The sequence below is a fragment of the Gymnoscopelus microlampas genome, assembly GCF_963454915.1.
Source record: "Gymnoscopelus microlampas genome assembly, chromosome: 2".
NCBI lineage: Eukaryota > Metazoa > Chordata > Actinopteri > Myctophiformes > Myctophidae > Gymnoscopelus > Gymnoscopelus microlampas.
This window is the reverse complement of record NC_139939.1, coordinates 21028706-21045468: the sequence shown is the minus strand read 5'-3', so window position 1 is coordinate 21045468 and position 16763 is coordinate 21028706. Positions and strand designations below refer to the sequence as shown.

Genomic DNA, 16763 nt, shown 5'->3' with positions numbered 1-16763 from the left:
GGAATGGCTTCAAAGTTCACTTACTTCACTGTAAGTTCATTCTATACAGTTATTGGTAATAACAGTGATATTGCTTACAGTAATATAATGCATATTGTTTCTATAGAGTAAGGTAAATAGAATGAGCAAGTATCGCATTTTAATAAATTGAGCATATTTAAAGTCATACGGTGTAATTCCCAGTGTAGATAGTATTTAGAGAAGGGATCACTCACAACACATTTATGTGGAATGTTATTGTGTAAAATATGCCATTGAAACATTATATGGAAATAACTTTTTTCTAATAAAAAATGTACACGGTAAAACAAAATAAACCTATCACTGTTGTTCAGATGACGGAGGCTGAATGTTGTGTGTTTACTGACAGCGGCACCAAGCAGTCCCACTACTGATGACGTCTTCTCCAAGGACTTCAAGTTCATGCTGCTAGAGAAGGACAGGGCTCCTGCCAAGGAGACTGAACGACTGGTCATGACCAAAGACACTGGCAAGCAGTTTGCCTCCGCTGCACCCACTACTGCTGGTACATTACAATCATTACATTACTTTATCCACCATCATTAACCACTCCAACCGCAGCATCCATATTCTGGGGGCAACATTAGGCTGAAAATAGCGGATCTATGACACGTTGTAAGCTTGTAGATCGGCTCTTTTTGGCGAAGAGATTTGGTGTTTACCAAGTCAAAGTAGAGAGCTAAATCCGGCCCAGGTTAGAGGGTTTAAGTGGTTAAAATATGATAAAATAACTCAATAAGAAATGACATGAAACATAATGAGAAAACGTAGGAAACAAAAAAAACAGCAACAACATTTAATCAAGCTATCAAGTAGTGCACAGTTCCAAAAGCACCTTGAAAGCAGGGAACACATGCAGATTGTCAGTGTACATGCACAATGCCACCCCAGTCCTTCCGCCATTCATGTTTGGGGAAGGACTCTCTATTAGTATGAAATGTGTTGCCTGGTATTGCGTAACTAACTATGTTGACAGCCTGCCTGTGTTCCTTGCTTTTAGGGTGATTTTGTTCAACGTGGCTCTGTAGGAGTCTAGCCATCTATAAGAGGGTCTGTCTGTCTGTCTGTCTGTCTGTCTGTCTGTCTGTCTGGTTGGAGCTAATCTTACACCCACTGGACCGATCAACAGTCTTTCACGTACTCTTATGTTTTATAGTTTTTGAAATATTTAACTTTCATTTTCCAATGGAAGTCAATGGGGCTTGGATAGGGACATAGCTATGTCATAGATGATGGCCTGTGCACAACTTCATAGCACCATATTGTTCATAATGTTTTATTTTTGTCTTGTTTTGTTTCATATTTTTTTCTCATAGTTGGGGGCCAGATACAAAGCCTTTTTTTTTTTTTTTTTTTTTTTTTTACTTGTTTCTGGTGAGACTGAATGTTTTTATTTACATTCACCAAAAATATCACAGAACCATATTCTAGCTGTCTTTCTTTCCTGTGATGCTTGTTCTTGCTGCTACATACAGTGCATGCCTATATATGTTATTGTTAAGTCGATTTGAAAGTAAACTGATCTAAGAATGACAAGTTACAGTGTCTGACACTACTGTATGTGCGGTAAACCTCACCAAGCTTGTGGTTCAAGTAGGCTAAACAAAATACTATTTATCCAGGTCTGATAAATACGATGTGTCTATTCTCTAGCTAAGTTCTCTGAGGACTCTCTGAAGATGGAGAAGAAGAAAGTAGCAGATGCCTTTGTGGGAGCTGATTATGAATCAGATTATGTATCCGGTAGGTAGAGGTAACAAAAACACTGCTGGAATTTGAATATTCATTTTGCTTAGAGTTTATTATATACTAAACTCTTGTCTCCTTTCCCAAAGACGTGAAAGTTGCCACAAAAGACAAAGCTACTTATGCAGGTATTTTGTTCCAACTATGTATATTTGATCTTGATCCAAGATCCATTGCAATGGAAACCACGTTTATATGTACACAAAAGATGATAGCTACTGTATGCAGAAAGTAATTGTCCACGACACGTGTCCATTTTATACCAAGCACTTAACATATCGTTGCTGTCGGGAGAAACCTTGCATTTCCATATTTGTAAATTAATACCCTACTTTGTGCAATGTCACACAAAAGTAACAAAAATAGCCGATGTACAAGCTCACAATGCTTTGTGGTACGACGCATTGTGAGCTTGTAGATCTGCTAGATCTTTTACTGTGATTTATTTTGGGTGAAATTGGTTAAGTGTCTATGAGTTTTATAAATATTGAACCGATGACAATTAACAATAGCCTGGCATTCTGGCAGATTTGCTTGTAAACGGCTATATTAATAAGAGCTTGTGACCAAATAGTAACTAAATTGGGTCCATTATTTTCATTTCCTGAAAAGTAACAGTTTTTTTTAACAGTTTTGAGGTTTCCACCCGACAGAGACGATATTGTAGCTAGTAGCTACAGATGAATAACCTCTTATATAAGTGTCATTGGTTCTCTAATGGTTGTCTCTCCTGGCTGGTTGGTGGCTCAGAGATCCGTACGGATGAGTTTGGCTTTGGAGGACTGTGCTCCTGCTGCAGTTGGTGGAAGTGGCTGCTGGGCCTGCTGCTCAGTCTGCTGCTCCTCTTTGGACTCCTCTTTGGCCTCATTGCCCTGGGTAAGTCTACATACATGATGCAACACTTCATTTGTAGAATCCCCAGAAGCAAAGATTTGAGTTAAAAATGATATATTCAAAGATTTGCACAAACTTTAAAGATTTTTCAAAAACAATCGGGGAAAGTATACAGTTGGAGGGGAGTACAGCATTGTGTTAAACAGAGCTATGTCACATTGCGTCGATATGCATGTTATATATACAGGGTATAAAGCTTTTTGATACAGATAGCAGCAATCTTTTGCAGTCGCTTTGGGACAATTAGCAGCATTTTTTCCCCTCAAAACTATTTAAATAGTATAGAAAAAAAGCTTCAGATTTAAAATGCGTTGAAAGGCACTGTAGCAGCTCTGTTTATACAGGTATGTGCAGTAGGTCTAGAGGTCTACTCGGTACAGATACAGTACAGACACTCAATGGTTAGTAGTCCTTCGGGTAGTTGTATTGCTTTGGCTAACCTTCTTTTATCTCAATAGTTCACAAATCTTGCCCGTGTGTTTGCACATTGTTGTATTTCTCCCAGTAGGTATGGGAGTTTTTTGTCGTTGGTCATGTTTTCAAACTCACTTTGGGTGTACAGTATGTAATCTGTGGGAAGTATGTGTCTCTGATGTCTTGGTATAGTGGGCAGGTGGTTAAAAAGTGTAGTTCTGTCTTCCCTTGGGAGCGGGGTCTGTCTTTCTCTATTGCAAGGCTGTGTTCACTAAACAAACAATGTAACAAACAATGCACATGTCCATATAAGTGACTGTGTCACAGCTTAGGTGTATGTCCTTCATTCACACGTCAGAGGTGTTTGACATTCTTTGAATGTTGTCTATCACAGGTTCTCAACCTTTTCTGGGTCAGGGCCCACTTGAAAAACCTCGAAAGCGTTCGTGGCCCACCCATCCGACCACTTTGGTCAGTGTTAATGAATGTTAATGAATGTTAATGATGGAATGTTAATGTTATGTTATGTTATGTTATGTTATGTTATGTTATGTTATGTTATGTTATGTTATGTTATGGATAAAATCTTAATGTTTTGCCAATTATTTGGGGGTCCACTTCCAATATCCTCCTCACGGCCCACCAGTAGGCCCCTGGCCCACAGGTTGAGAATCGCTGGTCTATTAGACCTGATAAACCTATACGTGTTACACCTTTCAATCCAGGACAGCATCTGTGTTATTTTAGATGTTTTGCTATATACTGTATATAATGTAGCAACTGTTAGGATTTAGAAGGCGTTTTCGGCCTCAGGTCTAAACGGCTTAACACTTCTGATGTTACAGCATAGGTCACCTGTTCTTCTCTCCACTCATGGCCTGTTTGTTTCTCTCCCCTCATAGCGGAGGAATTCAAGCGGCTCAGGAACCGCGTGGAGGCCCTAGAGGCCGCCACTGGTACTGCATCGGCCAGCTCCAGCCGCTACTCCTCGTCGTCGGCCATCAACATCATCGACCCGTTGGAGTCGGCCTACGTCGACCAGAGTTCAGCCGGCGCCACCATCACCCGCTCTGACAATGGGATCAACCTGGGGGCCGGAAGGACAGGAGGAGGAGGAGGAGGAGGGGGTCTCGGTACGGGACTGGGTGCGGACAGCGCTGCTCTACAGAGGGCTGTTCAGCAGCTGCTCAGGGCTGAGCTCCGGTCAGATGCTGTAAGAGGTACTAAACACTAAACAGTCACACGGGTATATTTATACTTCCAGTCGATCGATATAGACTGATCGATCGATCAGTCAGTCTGTCATCCAGTGGTGGAAAAAGTACTCACGTAAAAGTATCAATACTGCAATGTAAAAATACTCTGTTACACGTAAAAGTAAGGTATTAAAAAAAATCCTTTGGAAAAAAAAAAACCTTTGAAAATAACAGATCTACAAGCTCACAACGTGAGCTTGTAGATTTGCTATTTTTTCTGCTATTTAGATCGCATTTGTGAGCGTTGTGAGCTGTGAGCTGAAATCTGCAAAGTAACTAGTGACTAAAGGTATCAAATATTGTAGTGTAGTAAAAGTACAATATTTGTCTCTGAGATGTTAGTGGAGTAGAAGTAAAAGTACTGAAAATGCTCCAGTAAAGTAAAATTACCAAAATATTTTACTTAAGTACAGTACTTGAGTAAATGTACTTGGTTACTTTACACCACTGCTGTCATCCATCTATCTATCTATCTATCTATCTATCTATCTATCTATCTATCTATCTATCTATCTATCTATCTATCTATCTATCTATCTATCTATGACTTAATTTAAATAAGGGAATGTTTCATTTCACAGAAGCGCTTGCACATTCACTGAAGGGGGCAAAAGGAGAGCCAGGGCATAAAGGTATAGTCCAATACAACTAAGAAATGAGTCATTGTGGGAAATACATTTACAGATCGTTCCTCTTTCATTAACATTCTCTCATCTATCATCAATGTCATCATTTGTTGTAGGTGATTCAGGGCTGCCGGGAACAAAAGGTCAGTGGTTGTTGTATTTTTGCTACCTTTCTATTGCAGAACACTAGGCATGTGTTTAAAGACTTCAGTCCTCAGCACAATCAAGCAGTAAAGAAAGACAACCTAGAGGTGTGCATAGCTAAACTGCTTGGCTCATGCTTGCCTTTAGATCAGTGGTTCACAAACATTTTCATGCCAAGGACCCCCACATTGATGTGTTTAAATGCAGACCCCCCAAAGATTTTGTGACTGGGACCCCCTAAAAGAGATTCATGTTGTTACAAACTTTCAGGGTTATTCAAAGATTTTCAGTGTTTCAAAAAACTGAAACAAAAGCTGATCCACAAGCTCACAAGTGTGTCACAATGCAACGCTTTGTGAGCTTGTAGATTGGCTATTTTTGAATGGCCAAAGTATAAAATAGGATTAAAGTGGTTATATTGATTTTGAAGCTATATTAACTCATTTAGCTGAGGACCCCCTGGAACCTCCTCAAGGACCTCTGGATTTGAGAACCACTGCTATAGAACACCATATTGCATCATAATCATGTCAGATACTGAGTTAGAGAATATGAAGCTGCTTGGCCTTGTGTTGTGATTTTATGATCACACAGTGTATTGAGTCATAGCGGACAGAGTGACATACATACACAAACTATACATTTAGAATGGCATGGCAGCACAACTAAACACCCTGTGTTTGCAGGTGATAATGGCTTCCCTGGCCTACCAGGTAAGAATGAACCAAACCCTTTATGCGTTTATATTTTGCAACTAAAATATACTCCTTCAATCTGTATAATTTCTATCAGTATCAATATGTTTTTGTTTGTTTCTCCAGGTCCTCCTGGTCAGATGGGTCATCCTGGAGTAGAAGGACAAAGGGGACCAAAGGGAAGTGCAGGTAATGTTCTGTTCAGTTGTGTTGAGTTTAGTTCAGCCATATTTAGATATTTTGTCTGGGACCAATGTATTGGACGGACTGACTGTCCATCTAATAGCCAAGCATTGATATTTTTTTTTCTTCCTTTATCTGTTTCTTGCTTGTCGCTCCCACACACGGACTCATGATTGCTGACATCAACCAGCATATTGAGCAACATTTTAACGGTGACTCAGTGACAGTGTAGCTGACCACGCTTGGTCATTTTGTAGCTTCTGTCACTGCTGGCGTGAACGCAGCATTAGAGTCTGGCCGCTAGCTAGCTGGGCTTAGAAATTCATTTGAATTTGAAAGCATCACTTCATTGCAGCCTATAGTTCTCAGGGCCCCATACTTGCATATTGATGCTACGTTGACAATACTGTACTTGATGAACACTTCCTGGTGTCAATGAAAACTAGGTGAGCCTGGTGCTGAGGGCCCATCAGGGCAAAGGGGCCGCGAGGGTCTAATGGGATCCCGTGGAGAGACTGGACCTCCAGGATTTGGAGAGAAAGGAGACAAAGGTAGATAATGCATTTATTTATCACTCACGTATCACAACTCATATCAAATAGGCTATAAACATATGGAAATGAATGTGTCAATGTGTTCAGTGTGTGATCTTGTTAATTGGGTTGGACAGGATCCCCTGGTGAACCAGGAAGTCCTGGTCCTGCTGGCTTGGCTGGAACGATGGGACCTAAAGGTAAGGTCAAAGGTCAAGTTCAGTTCATTTAGAGACGATGAAGAAGATCTCTATGATAATACATTATCCTCTATCTGGTTTAGGTGACATGGGCGCGCAGGGTGCTATGGGACTCCCTGGTAACTACACATCACACGAATGTCATATTTAGTCTGTTGTTTTGTCAGTTATTTGTCAGTGGTGTTCTGAGTTTGTTACAATGTTGCCTGCAGGCACTCCTGGACAACAAGGCTTCCGAGGTGAAGCAGGGGCTCCTGGACCGAAAGGTTGGAACGTTTACTACATGCAGTATGCTAGAAGGCTAAAACTGGGTTCAGTTTGTAAAACAAAAGAGAGGGGGGTATTTTCTTGCCCACTTAAGCCCTATATACTTCGTCGTGCAACAAATACAGAAAATTGCAGTTCCACATGCTCACAACGTGTCACAATGTGTCGTGTTGTGTGTGAGCTTGTAGCTTGTATCTATTTTCGCTATTTCTGAAAATGAAGAGACAACATCTCGTAGAATAGAAAATTTGCCCAAGATATCGACTCTAGGGTTAATGTGATTAACAAACATTTTCAAATACATTTTCAAATTGTGATATAAGGATATAAAAAGCAGAAGCATGGATTTCCCCACAGTACCCCCCTGCAAATAGAACTGTGCTAAATGCTAGTATTTTGTTACATTTATTTCGTCATTGTAATAATTATAATAACTTTATTCATATTTCACCTTTCTAAACAGAAAATTAACAACTTAGAAAGGGGGATTAGGCTGTTTAAGAAAAGAAAAGGGAGGTTATATAACATGGACGGGTGCTTTACAAGAATGCTTTTCTGAACATATTGTCACTCTACTAACACTTCAAACATTTTGTGACATCTACTGTAGGAGACAAAGGGACACCAGGGACACAAGGAGTCAAAGGAGATCAGGGAGAGAAGGGTCAACGTGGACCTGCAGGTCTGTGCTCTTAGTAGGATTTGATCATTTATTCATGGAATGATGTTTCAGTTGCACACATACTGTGTAAGTATTATAAGATTGTCCTGAGCCCTGTTTGACCATTTGAATCGATGGGTAGAGAGGCCGTCTGGGAATCAGAAGGTCCCCGATCCACAGGTTGAGAATCACTGGTGTAGGATATTTCATATACAAAGGCAATTCAAAGTGCTTTACATAAGGCATAAACAGGCATAATACAGCATTAATAGGTCTGTTAAGTCTTACAGATAAGATGGTATTGTTATAAATATTGCATATCGTATTTGGTCTCAATTGTCACAGGTGAACCGGGACAAAACGGACCACAAGGCCCATCTGGAGATAAGGGACCTAAAGGACCCGTGGGTAAGGAGATAGCACAATAAATAAAGAATAGATGTAGGTGTGTGTGTAATGCTACAACTAGATCCAGGGTAAGATTTTACGACATTTTTCCAATGACGCCCTGTGTTGGTGTTGTTGTTGTTTTTATTTACATCTGAGTGCACACGGTAAACTCACACTAAGCTAGACTGCCTAGACAAATGATCCATGATTCTGAAAAGTAATGCCAAACAAATATGGTTGCTGTCAGAAACCTCTTATCTCCATATTTTAACTTTTTGTGGTTTTTTTGGAAATCAACGCCCTACTTGATCATACTACAGCGTCACACAAAAGCATCAAAAGTAGCAGATCTGCATGCTCGAAACGTGGTGCGAGGCGACGTTAGCCTCGTGTAGCCAGACTATATCTCTGCGTGGATATGAGTCTGGTGCTTCCATGAGGGAGTTTTTTTTCCCAAGGGGCGGGACCAAAACAATGGCCCTCGACACAATTGGTTAGACCTACAACCAACTACCAATTACAGTCTCCCATATTCGAATACTGGGCCCTGATTGGTCACCCACGTCTTTTGGAGCAGGAAATGGATTCTCTATGGAGCGGTGCCAGACCCAAATCGCAGAGTGCAATCTTTTTTTGCACTCGCAGATTCGTCCCAGGCTAAGGCGACGTATTCTGCTACTTTTGCTGTTTTTGGAATTTGAATCCTGAAAAGTAACAGTTTTGGACATATGAGGTTTCTACCCGACAGACACAAATGATCCATGATTCTGAAAAGTAACGTCAAATATATTCTAGAGCTGTGTCAATGTCAATCACTAGAAAACTGTAAATTGTTGATTTAAAATTGTTAGCAGTAGTAGCTCATTTAAAAAAAAATCAAGATAATTACAAATATCCTGAGTCCACAACTTCAGACACTAATCAGTGAAGCAACCTTAGAAAACCACAATTTTCGGAATGTGTGTGTGTGTGTGTGTGTGTGTGTGTGTGTGTGTGTGTGTGTGTGTGTGTGTGTGTGTGTGTGTGTGTGTGTGTGTGTGTGTGTGTGTGTGTGTGTGTGTGTGTGTGTGTGTGTGTGTGTGTGTTTCAGGTGAGCAGGGTCCTACTGGGCTGTCAGGTGTAAGAGGACCCTCGGGGCCTCCTGGAGATGTGGGTCTTCCAGGTAACACAACATTGTCACATTTAGATTGACCATCAGACTGATTCATGATCAACATGTGTGTTTAAATCACTTTTCCCCCAAACATATACTGTAGGACCCATTTTTATATGTCACCAGTAAATATCCCTTCTTTTTTTTGGTTTCTTTTTACCTCTGCTATAAGTTCCCACCCATTTTCCTCCTAAACTGTCACACATTTTTCAGAAGATTTTCAGAAATGTCAAATACATTTATAATATATATATTTTTAAAGTATTTTACTTACACAATACTTACAATGTATTTATGTAGGTTTGGGTCCCAGGGAGAGACCAAATGTCTCTTTTGCGTCTTGAGTTGAAGTGGTTTGGGAACCCCTGGTCTAAATAAACTAACTACCAATGTATCTCCCTATAGGCATCCCTGGACTTCAAGGACCCCCAGGTATGACACGTATAATAGGCTATAGAATGGACATAAAATTGTATTATTTTAATTGGAGTTTTATCATATTCTCTTGTTGTCTATTAATGTGAACCTCTGCCACAGGAATTGCTGGCAATCCAGGGCTTAACGGTGCCAAAGGTAATGTTTTCTATACTATCATCTTTTGACTGAGAGGGACTGATAGATGGTTATGCACAGACAGGAGGAAGGGGCTGGCAGTATTCTGTCACTGTCCCCCTAGAGCTTATTTTGTATACTTGTAATGCTGAAACCGATGGAGTATAAATTAAACTTTAACCTTCCACTCTTCTGAGTTTCAACTGTTCTATCTGCTGTTATTTCCTTCTTCAGCGAATCTCTTCGCCAGAAATAGCCGATCTACAAGCTTGTAGATCGGCTATTTCTGGCGTTGGGGTTCAAGTGGTGAAGTTGGCAAGATTGACAAGTTCCTAAAATAGCATGCCATTTGTTTACAGGTCAATCAGGAGACCCGGGCAAAGTCATCAACGCAGGTAAAAAGCAAGTAAATGGCCTTTTGTGGGGTCTCTTCTCCAGACTGGATGAAATGTGTAACCCACCTGAAAATGTGTTTTATGTTCACTAAAGAGCTGGAGAGACGGAGAGATCCCTGTTACTGAACACACACTCTATACTAGCAATGTTTAACATATAGAGCTTTAAGCTTTTAACAAAAACAAAATATCACTCACTGTACCTTTAAGCCCAGAGGAAGTGATCCAATGTTTAGTTTATTATTGCTGCTAATGGTCCTCACCTCTTTCCAGCTGGTTCCAGTACTGTGGGTATCCCCGGACCACCAGGTCCTTCTGGAACTCCCGGTGTTGCCGGACCCCCTGGTCTGTCTGGTCCTATCGGCCCTGCTGGTGTCCCTGGGTCAACTGGTAAGACTATTTACTATTCACATACAGCAGTTAGTTCTCAAACTTGTTCTTGGCAAGGACCGCCAAATTGATATGTATTTGGCCGTGGACCCTCCATCTGAAAACGTTTTGTGCCAGGGACTCCCAGAAGAGAAGATTTATGTCCAAATTATTCAAAAGTTTCCAAAACAATTTTGATAGCTTGTAGATCGGCTATTTGTGAATAGCCAACGTATAAATGGATAAAGTGGTTCAAATGATTGTGATGCTATTGTAACTACTTTTGCTGGGGACCCCCCCCCCCCCCCCCCCCCATTTTAAAGGAGGACCTTTAAAATGGTGTGTCCAAAACACCAAAAATAGAAAGTGCTCATGCAGAATTTAAAGTTTTCAAATGTATACAAATCTTTTGAAAATAGCATATCTACAAGCTCACAATGCGTCTACATACTTGTAGATTGGCTATTTTCAGCGAAGCAATTTGGTGTAGCTAGAGAAAAGGAGCTGGCCAACAAAATATCGAGGGTTTAAATGGTTAAACTGTGGTGGGCTTAAATACAGTGGTGGGAAAAGTACTCAAATGTTGTACCTTAGTAAAAAGTGTCAATAATGCAATGTAGAAATACTCCATTATAAGTAAAAGTCCAGAATTAAAAATGGACTTGAGTACCAAAAGTAAAAGTACTCATTATGCAGAATGTCCCATTTCACAAGTTTTCCTAATTCTTTTGTGGGGGGGGGGTAGCAGATCTACAAGCTCACAATGCGTCGCATTGTGAGCTTGTAGATCGGCTATTTTCAAATGGCCAAGTAAAGTAAAAGTACTGAAAATTGGAAATACCCCAGTAAAGTAAAAAATACCTCAAAATGTTACTTAAGTACAGTACTTGGGTACATGTAATGAGTTACTTTGCACCACTGCTACTGTGGCCTATCCTGGGACATCCTAAAAATCTAAAGTGCTTAGTGACGCCCTGAATCTTCACCTTTTCTTCCACCTCCCAGGCTCCCACAGAAGGAGCCCCTTGTGAAGGCAGATTATTTTCAGATATTATCATTTCTTTTGATTGTAGGCTCATTTACAAGAAATGGCGTTTTCATTACAGGTCCTAAAGGAGAGAGGGGAGAGCCAGGAGACAAAGGGGAGAAGGGAGAGCCTGGCGGACCTGGAAAAGCCGGTGAGCCCGGGAAACCCGGGGAACCTGGGAAACCTGGGGACAAGAGTGCGGGAACCGTCAGCACCTCTCGGGCTGGAAGTGAGTGTTAAGCCTAATTTATACCCCTCTAAATCTGCTGTTTCCAGCACGGGACACCACCGGGCAACAAAGTATATATCGTCTTTGTCGGGTGGAAACCTCATATCTCCAAAGCTGTTACTTTTCAGGATTCAAATAAGGAAAATACCAAAAGTAGCAGATATACAAGCTCAAAACGCGCCGCTTCGCGCCGCGTTTCCAGCCGCGTTTCGAGCCGCGTTTCGAGCTTGTAGATCTGCTACTTTTGATGCTTTTGTGTGACGCTTGTAGTATGATGAAGTAGGGCGTTAATTTACAAAAACACACAAAAAGTTAAAACATGGAGATAGTAGGTTTCTGCCCGACAGCAATGAAATCAGACAGTTTCAAATGACAACATAATGGTAATACAATGTCTTCACCGCCACCATGTTTTATATCCATATGTCGACTCACAGTGACTTCTCTGTGTTTCTAACTGTCATTCCAAACAGAACTCAAATCAGTGGCTGGACCTCCTGGTCCACCAGGCCCTCCGGGGCCTTCTGGAGAGCCCGGCTCTCAGGGTCCTCCTGGTATGTTGGTTGACAATGACATTTTTACCATGACTGGAGACAGTGGTTCTCAAACGTTTTCATGTCAAGGACCCCCAAATCGATATATTGCTGCGGACCCCCCCTCCCCATCTAAAAATGTTTTGTGCCAGGGACCCCCCAGAAAAGATGATTTGTGTAAAAAAAAATCCACTTAACTATTCAAAAATAGCAGATGTACAAGCTCACAGCACGGCACGAAGTGATGCATCCTAACCCTAACTTAAAATATGGATAAAGTGGTTAAAATGATTGTGATACCCCTTGAAGCCCCCCCCCCCCCCCCAAGGACCCCTGACCCCACTTTGAGAACCACTGACTTCAGATAAATGTAATGCTTGGCTACATTAGGAGGAATCTTGAGAAAGGATATCAATCTTAAGGGGATACAGTTTGGAGCCCTCTGTACTAGTGATGAGCGGGTCGGGTTTTTTCATGACCCGCCCCGCCCCGCGACGGAACCCAACCCGCCTCAACCCGCCCCGCGAACCCATGTGTAAATCTATGGCTCAACCCGCCCCGCGACCCGCGATTTTTTTTTTATTCTGTAAAATCATGGCCAGAAAAGAATCCCCAAGTATATTCAAACTGTTTTATTGTTATTATTCTTATTCTTATTAGGAATACAGACAAAACAAGAGCATGTGATTATTTTTATTTTTTTTGCGTGTGAGAGCGGCTGACCCGCTCACCCACAGCCCGCATAATTGCCTCTGAAATTCTGACTCGACCCACCCGCGCCGCGGGTTGACCCGCGGGTCCCGCGGGTTACGGGTCGACCCGCTCATCACTACTCTGTACTGTATGATCTTTCCAAAAGCCAATCTGTCATGTTTTAGGTACAGCTACAGAAGGTCCTCCTGGACCACAAGGGCCCCCTGGAGAGTCAGGTAGACCAGGTAAATAAACATCTTTACATAGCGGTAACTACATGATTGATACAAGAGCTAGAACCAAATGATAAACTGTTTTGATACCGCTGCTACTCAATGATTCCTGATTCTTCTTTTTTGTCTGTGTACTAATTGTCCTTGTATATTATGTTATTAATTGTTTTTACTATTATTATTATTATTGCTAATATTGCTGCTACAATGTCTGAGGAACCATAACAAAATGTCTTTACTCTTATGTACCCGTATACAAAGATGTAACCATAAAGAAACCTTGAACCTTGAGGTAGAACAATTTACATAGCGAACATACACTTTGTTTATGAGTGGTTGGTTTTTCTCTAATGTTTCAGGTACATCTAGAGAAGGTCCTCCTGGACCCCAAGGGCGTCCTGGAGAGCCAGGTACACCAGGTAATTAAACATCTTTACATACTTATACTGTAGGCAAATCTTACAAATGTTATACATACCTACTACGTACTATAGCGGGTGATAGGAGCACAGCACACTTAACACAGTTAACCACTTAAACCCTATATATATATCCTACTTACTGACCGGAGTCACCCAGGGCTCTGTACTAGGTCCACTAGTGTCGGCCAATAACAACTAGTATTTCCCTCTACACCAAATCACTTTTTACAGCTTTTAGCTGAATGTTGGCCCCAGAATAGGGAAGCATAGGGTTCAAGCGGTTACAATTTATCTTAAAATGAGTGGCTGGTTTTGCAGGTGTTGGATCTCCTGGACCCCCAGGGGAGCAGGGAGAACCTGGAACCTTTGACCCGACCTCAGGTAGGTGACACAAATTCGGCATTGGCTCAGGAGGTAGAGCAGCTGCTTGGGGATTGGAAGGTTCCTGGTTCGATCGCCGGCTCCCTAGGGCTGTCACGATTACACATTACACAAGTTGACGATTAATTGTCACTCAAATAATTGTGATTAACGATTTAATTGTGTTTGGCGTTGAACATTGGAACATATTTATGTACATTTAAATGTCTGTTTGCCTTTTAGGCTTTGTTATAAAAAAGTTGTACAGGGCAGATATGACAAATAACTTAAATATACAAAGAAATTATTTACATATTTGATCATTTTATACATGTAAAAATAGCTTGTACATGTAATCATTATCTCAAATAATTGCGAATAGACGATTATGTAATAATTGTGACAGTATACGGCTCCCCCCTGGGTTAGTATCGAAGTGTCCTTGAGCAAGACGCAGAACCCCTTACTGCTCCAGATGTATGGTTTCCTCTGCCGTTGTGAATGGATGAATGTAATAAAGCACTTTGCATAAAGGCACTATATAAATTCACAATTTTTTATATGACCAGTAAAAATAGTTTTAATATTGCTGGACTATTTTTTTCAGAAACTTTCTTTGCTGGGCCTCCAGGCCTACCGGGACCCCCAGGCCCGACGGGATCATCAGGTATGTACAATACAGACCTTCGTGTCTTTTGGTGACTAGAGTTCATGCCTCATCTTGCATTTTGTGGATTTTCTGGATAAGAAAAATTGTATATATAAATTTGTAATTGTAAATGTATTTATTTGTTGATTTACTGTATACTATTGTATATGCTATGTACAATACAATACAATACAATACAATACAATACAATACAATACAATACGAATACATTGTAAATTGTAATTGTAGTATTTTAATGGGCCACCAGTCAAGAGCACTAAGCACTAAGATCTGTTTTTTATAGTATAAAATAGGGCATAAGAGCTTATATTTAAGTTAACTTGATGATCTGTTCATAAATTGTTTTTTAGGTGACCAGGGACGCCAGGGACGCCAAGGTAAGACAAAGTGCATATTCATTTCTGCCTTTGTGGAAAAACTGAAACAGACTTTAAAAAAAAATCGAATCTATTATTATTATTATTTTTAATAATAATCTATTATAATCTATTGTAGCCGCGACTGTGACTACAGTACAGATCCCATAGCACCACAGCATTGACCGCGACTGTAGATCCCGTGGCGAACATTCTAATAAAGAGCTTAAAAAGTGAAAAATGTACTCCTTCTCCTGCATATGGCAATGGTCAATGCCCATGTGCAAGTGTGGATCGATTGGTCAACCCACTAGAAAAATGCATGAGGACGGACTGACTGTACGTAATCTTACTATAAAATGAGTTTTGTTCATTTTATAGTAGGATTATTAAAGCAGTGGCTCTCAGAATGGGGATCCGGGGACCCCCAGGGGTCCTTGAGGGGGTTCCAGGGGGTCCCCAGCTAAATGAGTGGTAAATCTGAGAGTGTACAAGTGGAACGGACCCTTACGTTTAGGTACGGGTGAGTTATGGTTGTCTGTGGCCTAACGCAGTGGTTCTCAACCTGTGGGTCGGGACCCCCTGGGGGGTCCCCACATGATTCTGGGGGGGTCCCCACATGACAGTAAAGTGACAATGTAATGCCTTTTTAATATCTCAAATAAGAAAAGGAAAGAAACAAGACCATTACTGCATTAAAAGTATTCAACAAACTATACTATAAAAACTGGTCAAACATTAGCCAAATTGTCAAATATTACTTAAGAAAGAGGCAAACATTTTGAAAATAGCCGATCTACAAGCTCTCTCAACGCCTCGCAACGCGAGGCGTTGAGACAGTAGATCTTTATGTGCGGATATTTATGTGCGGACCGACTCCATTACTACATGTACTTGGAACTACATTCCAAGTGCTTGTCAGGGTGGGGGGTCCCCAGTTCAAATATGATCATTTTGGGTGGTCCCCCGTTCAAATATGATAATTTTGAGGGATCACGGCCTGAAAAGCTTGAGAACCACTGGCCTAACACATAGCAATCTGGGGATCCTTGAAATGAAAAAAAAAAAAAGGCTTGAGAATCACTGGATGTAAAGATGTGATTCTGGGGGTGACATGTACACATCTGCTCTACAGGTGAACCAGGCCAGCCAGGCCTACCAGGAAGTCCAGGGGATGCAGGAGTCGGTAAGGAAGAAATCTTATCTCAAGTAATACAGCGATGGCCAGGACCGCTGGCCTAGCGGTCCGGGCACAGTCTCCAATGTAGCCTGATAGCGCATTGCAGGTTCGAATCCCGTTCCCGTCGATCTTTGCTGCATATCTCTCCCCATTTCTCTCTCCCTGTTTCCGTCTCTCCACTATACACTATAAATAAAGGCAGAAAAAGACCCCAAAAACCTCTAAAAATAAATAAATAAATTAGTACAACATCTGAATCAATGCAATTTAAAGGTAACCTTTGGTAGGTGCATGAAAAGGGTTACCATATTGATACAGAGCCATTATCTTTATTGATTTATGATTATGAGTCAGGCGACTTTGACTTTTTAACAGTTTTATCGCAATAATGTTTTGTGGTAGTTTGCTTGCTTATTTTTTTTATAAATGTCAAATGAATGTTGATTTTCTCAGAATAAACATTAAGCAACATTTCTCCCTTTCTATCCCCATTACCTGTTAATTAACTACCAGCGTCCCTATTCTGGGGCGAACGTTGGCTGAAAATAGCCGTTCTAAAAG

At 41.0% G+C, this 16763-nt stretch overlaps 1 protein-coding gene across 2 annotated transcripts in view; it reads left to right on the top strand.

Moving 5' to 3' along the window:
* The window catches only part of col17a1a (collagen, type XVII, alpha 1a), a 44068-nt gene that overhangs the window by 13214 nt on the left and 14091 nt on the right, over positions 1–16763 (top strand). Inside the window, exons 15-42 of one of the 2 annotated variants that reach the window (XM_084080519.1) lie at positions 371–526; positions 1675–1764; positions 1857–1895; positions 2518–2643; positions 3978–4295; positions 4913–4963; positions 5074–5100; positions 5788–5814; positions 5923–5985; positions 6426–6530; positions 6650–6712; positions 6796–6831; positions 6925–6978; positions 7590–7661; positions 7986–8048; positions 9121–9192; positions 9589–9615; positions 9721–9756; positions 10095–10130; positions 10404–10520; positions 11606–11755; positions 12229–12309; positions 13167–13226; positions 13574–13633; positions 13955–14017; positions 14604–14663; positions 15017–15043; positions 16158–16208. In XM_084080519.1, the coding sequence (XP_083936645.1) occupies positions 371–526; positions 1675–1764; positions 1857–1895; positions 2518–2643; positions 3978–4295; positions 4913–4963; positions 5074–5100; positions 5788–5814; positions 5923–5985; positions 6426–6530; positions 6650–6712; positions 6796–6831; positions 6925–6978; positions 7590–7661; positions 7986–8048; positions 9121–9192; positions 9589–9615; positions 9721–9756; positions 10095–10130; positions 10404–10520; positions 11606–11755; positions 12229–12309; positions 13167–13226; positions 13574–13633; positions 13955–14017; positions 14604–14663; positions 15017–15043; positions 16158–16208 (2130 nt within the window). The remainder of the gene's footprint in view (positions 1–370; positions 527–1674; positions 1765–1856; positions 1896–2517; positions 2644–3977; positions 4296–4912; positions 4964–5073; positions 5101–5787; positions 5815–5922; positions 5986–6425; positions 6531–6649; positions 6713–6795; positions 6832–6924; positions 6979–7589; positions 7662–7985; positions 8049–9120; positions 9193–9588; positions 9616–9720; positions 9757–10094; positions 10131–10403; positions 10521–11605; positions 11756–12228; positions 12310–13166; positions 13227–13573; positions 13634–13954; positions 14018–14603; positions 14664–15016; positions 15044–16157; positions 16209–16763) is intronic. The other variant, XM_084080520.1, reaches the window with a different exon arrangement.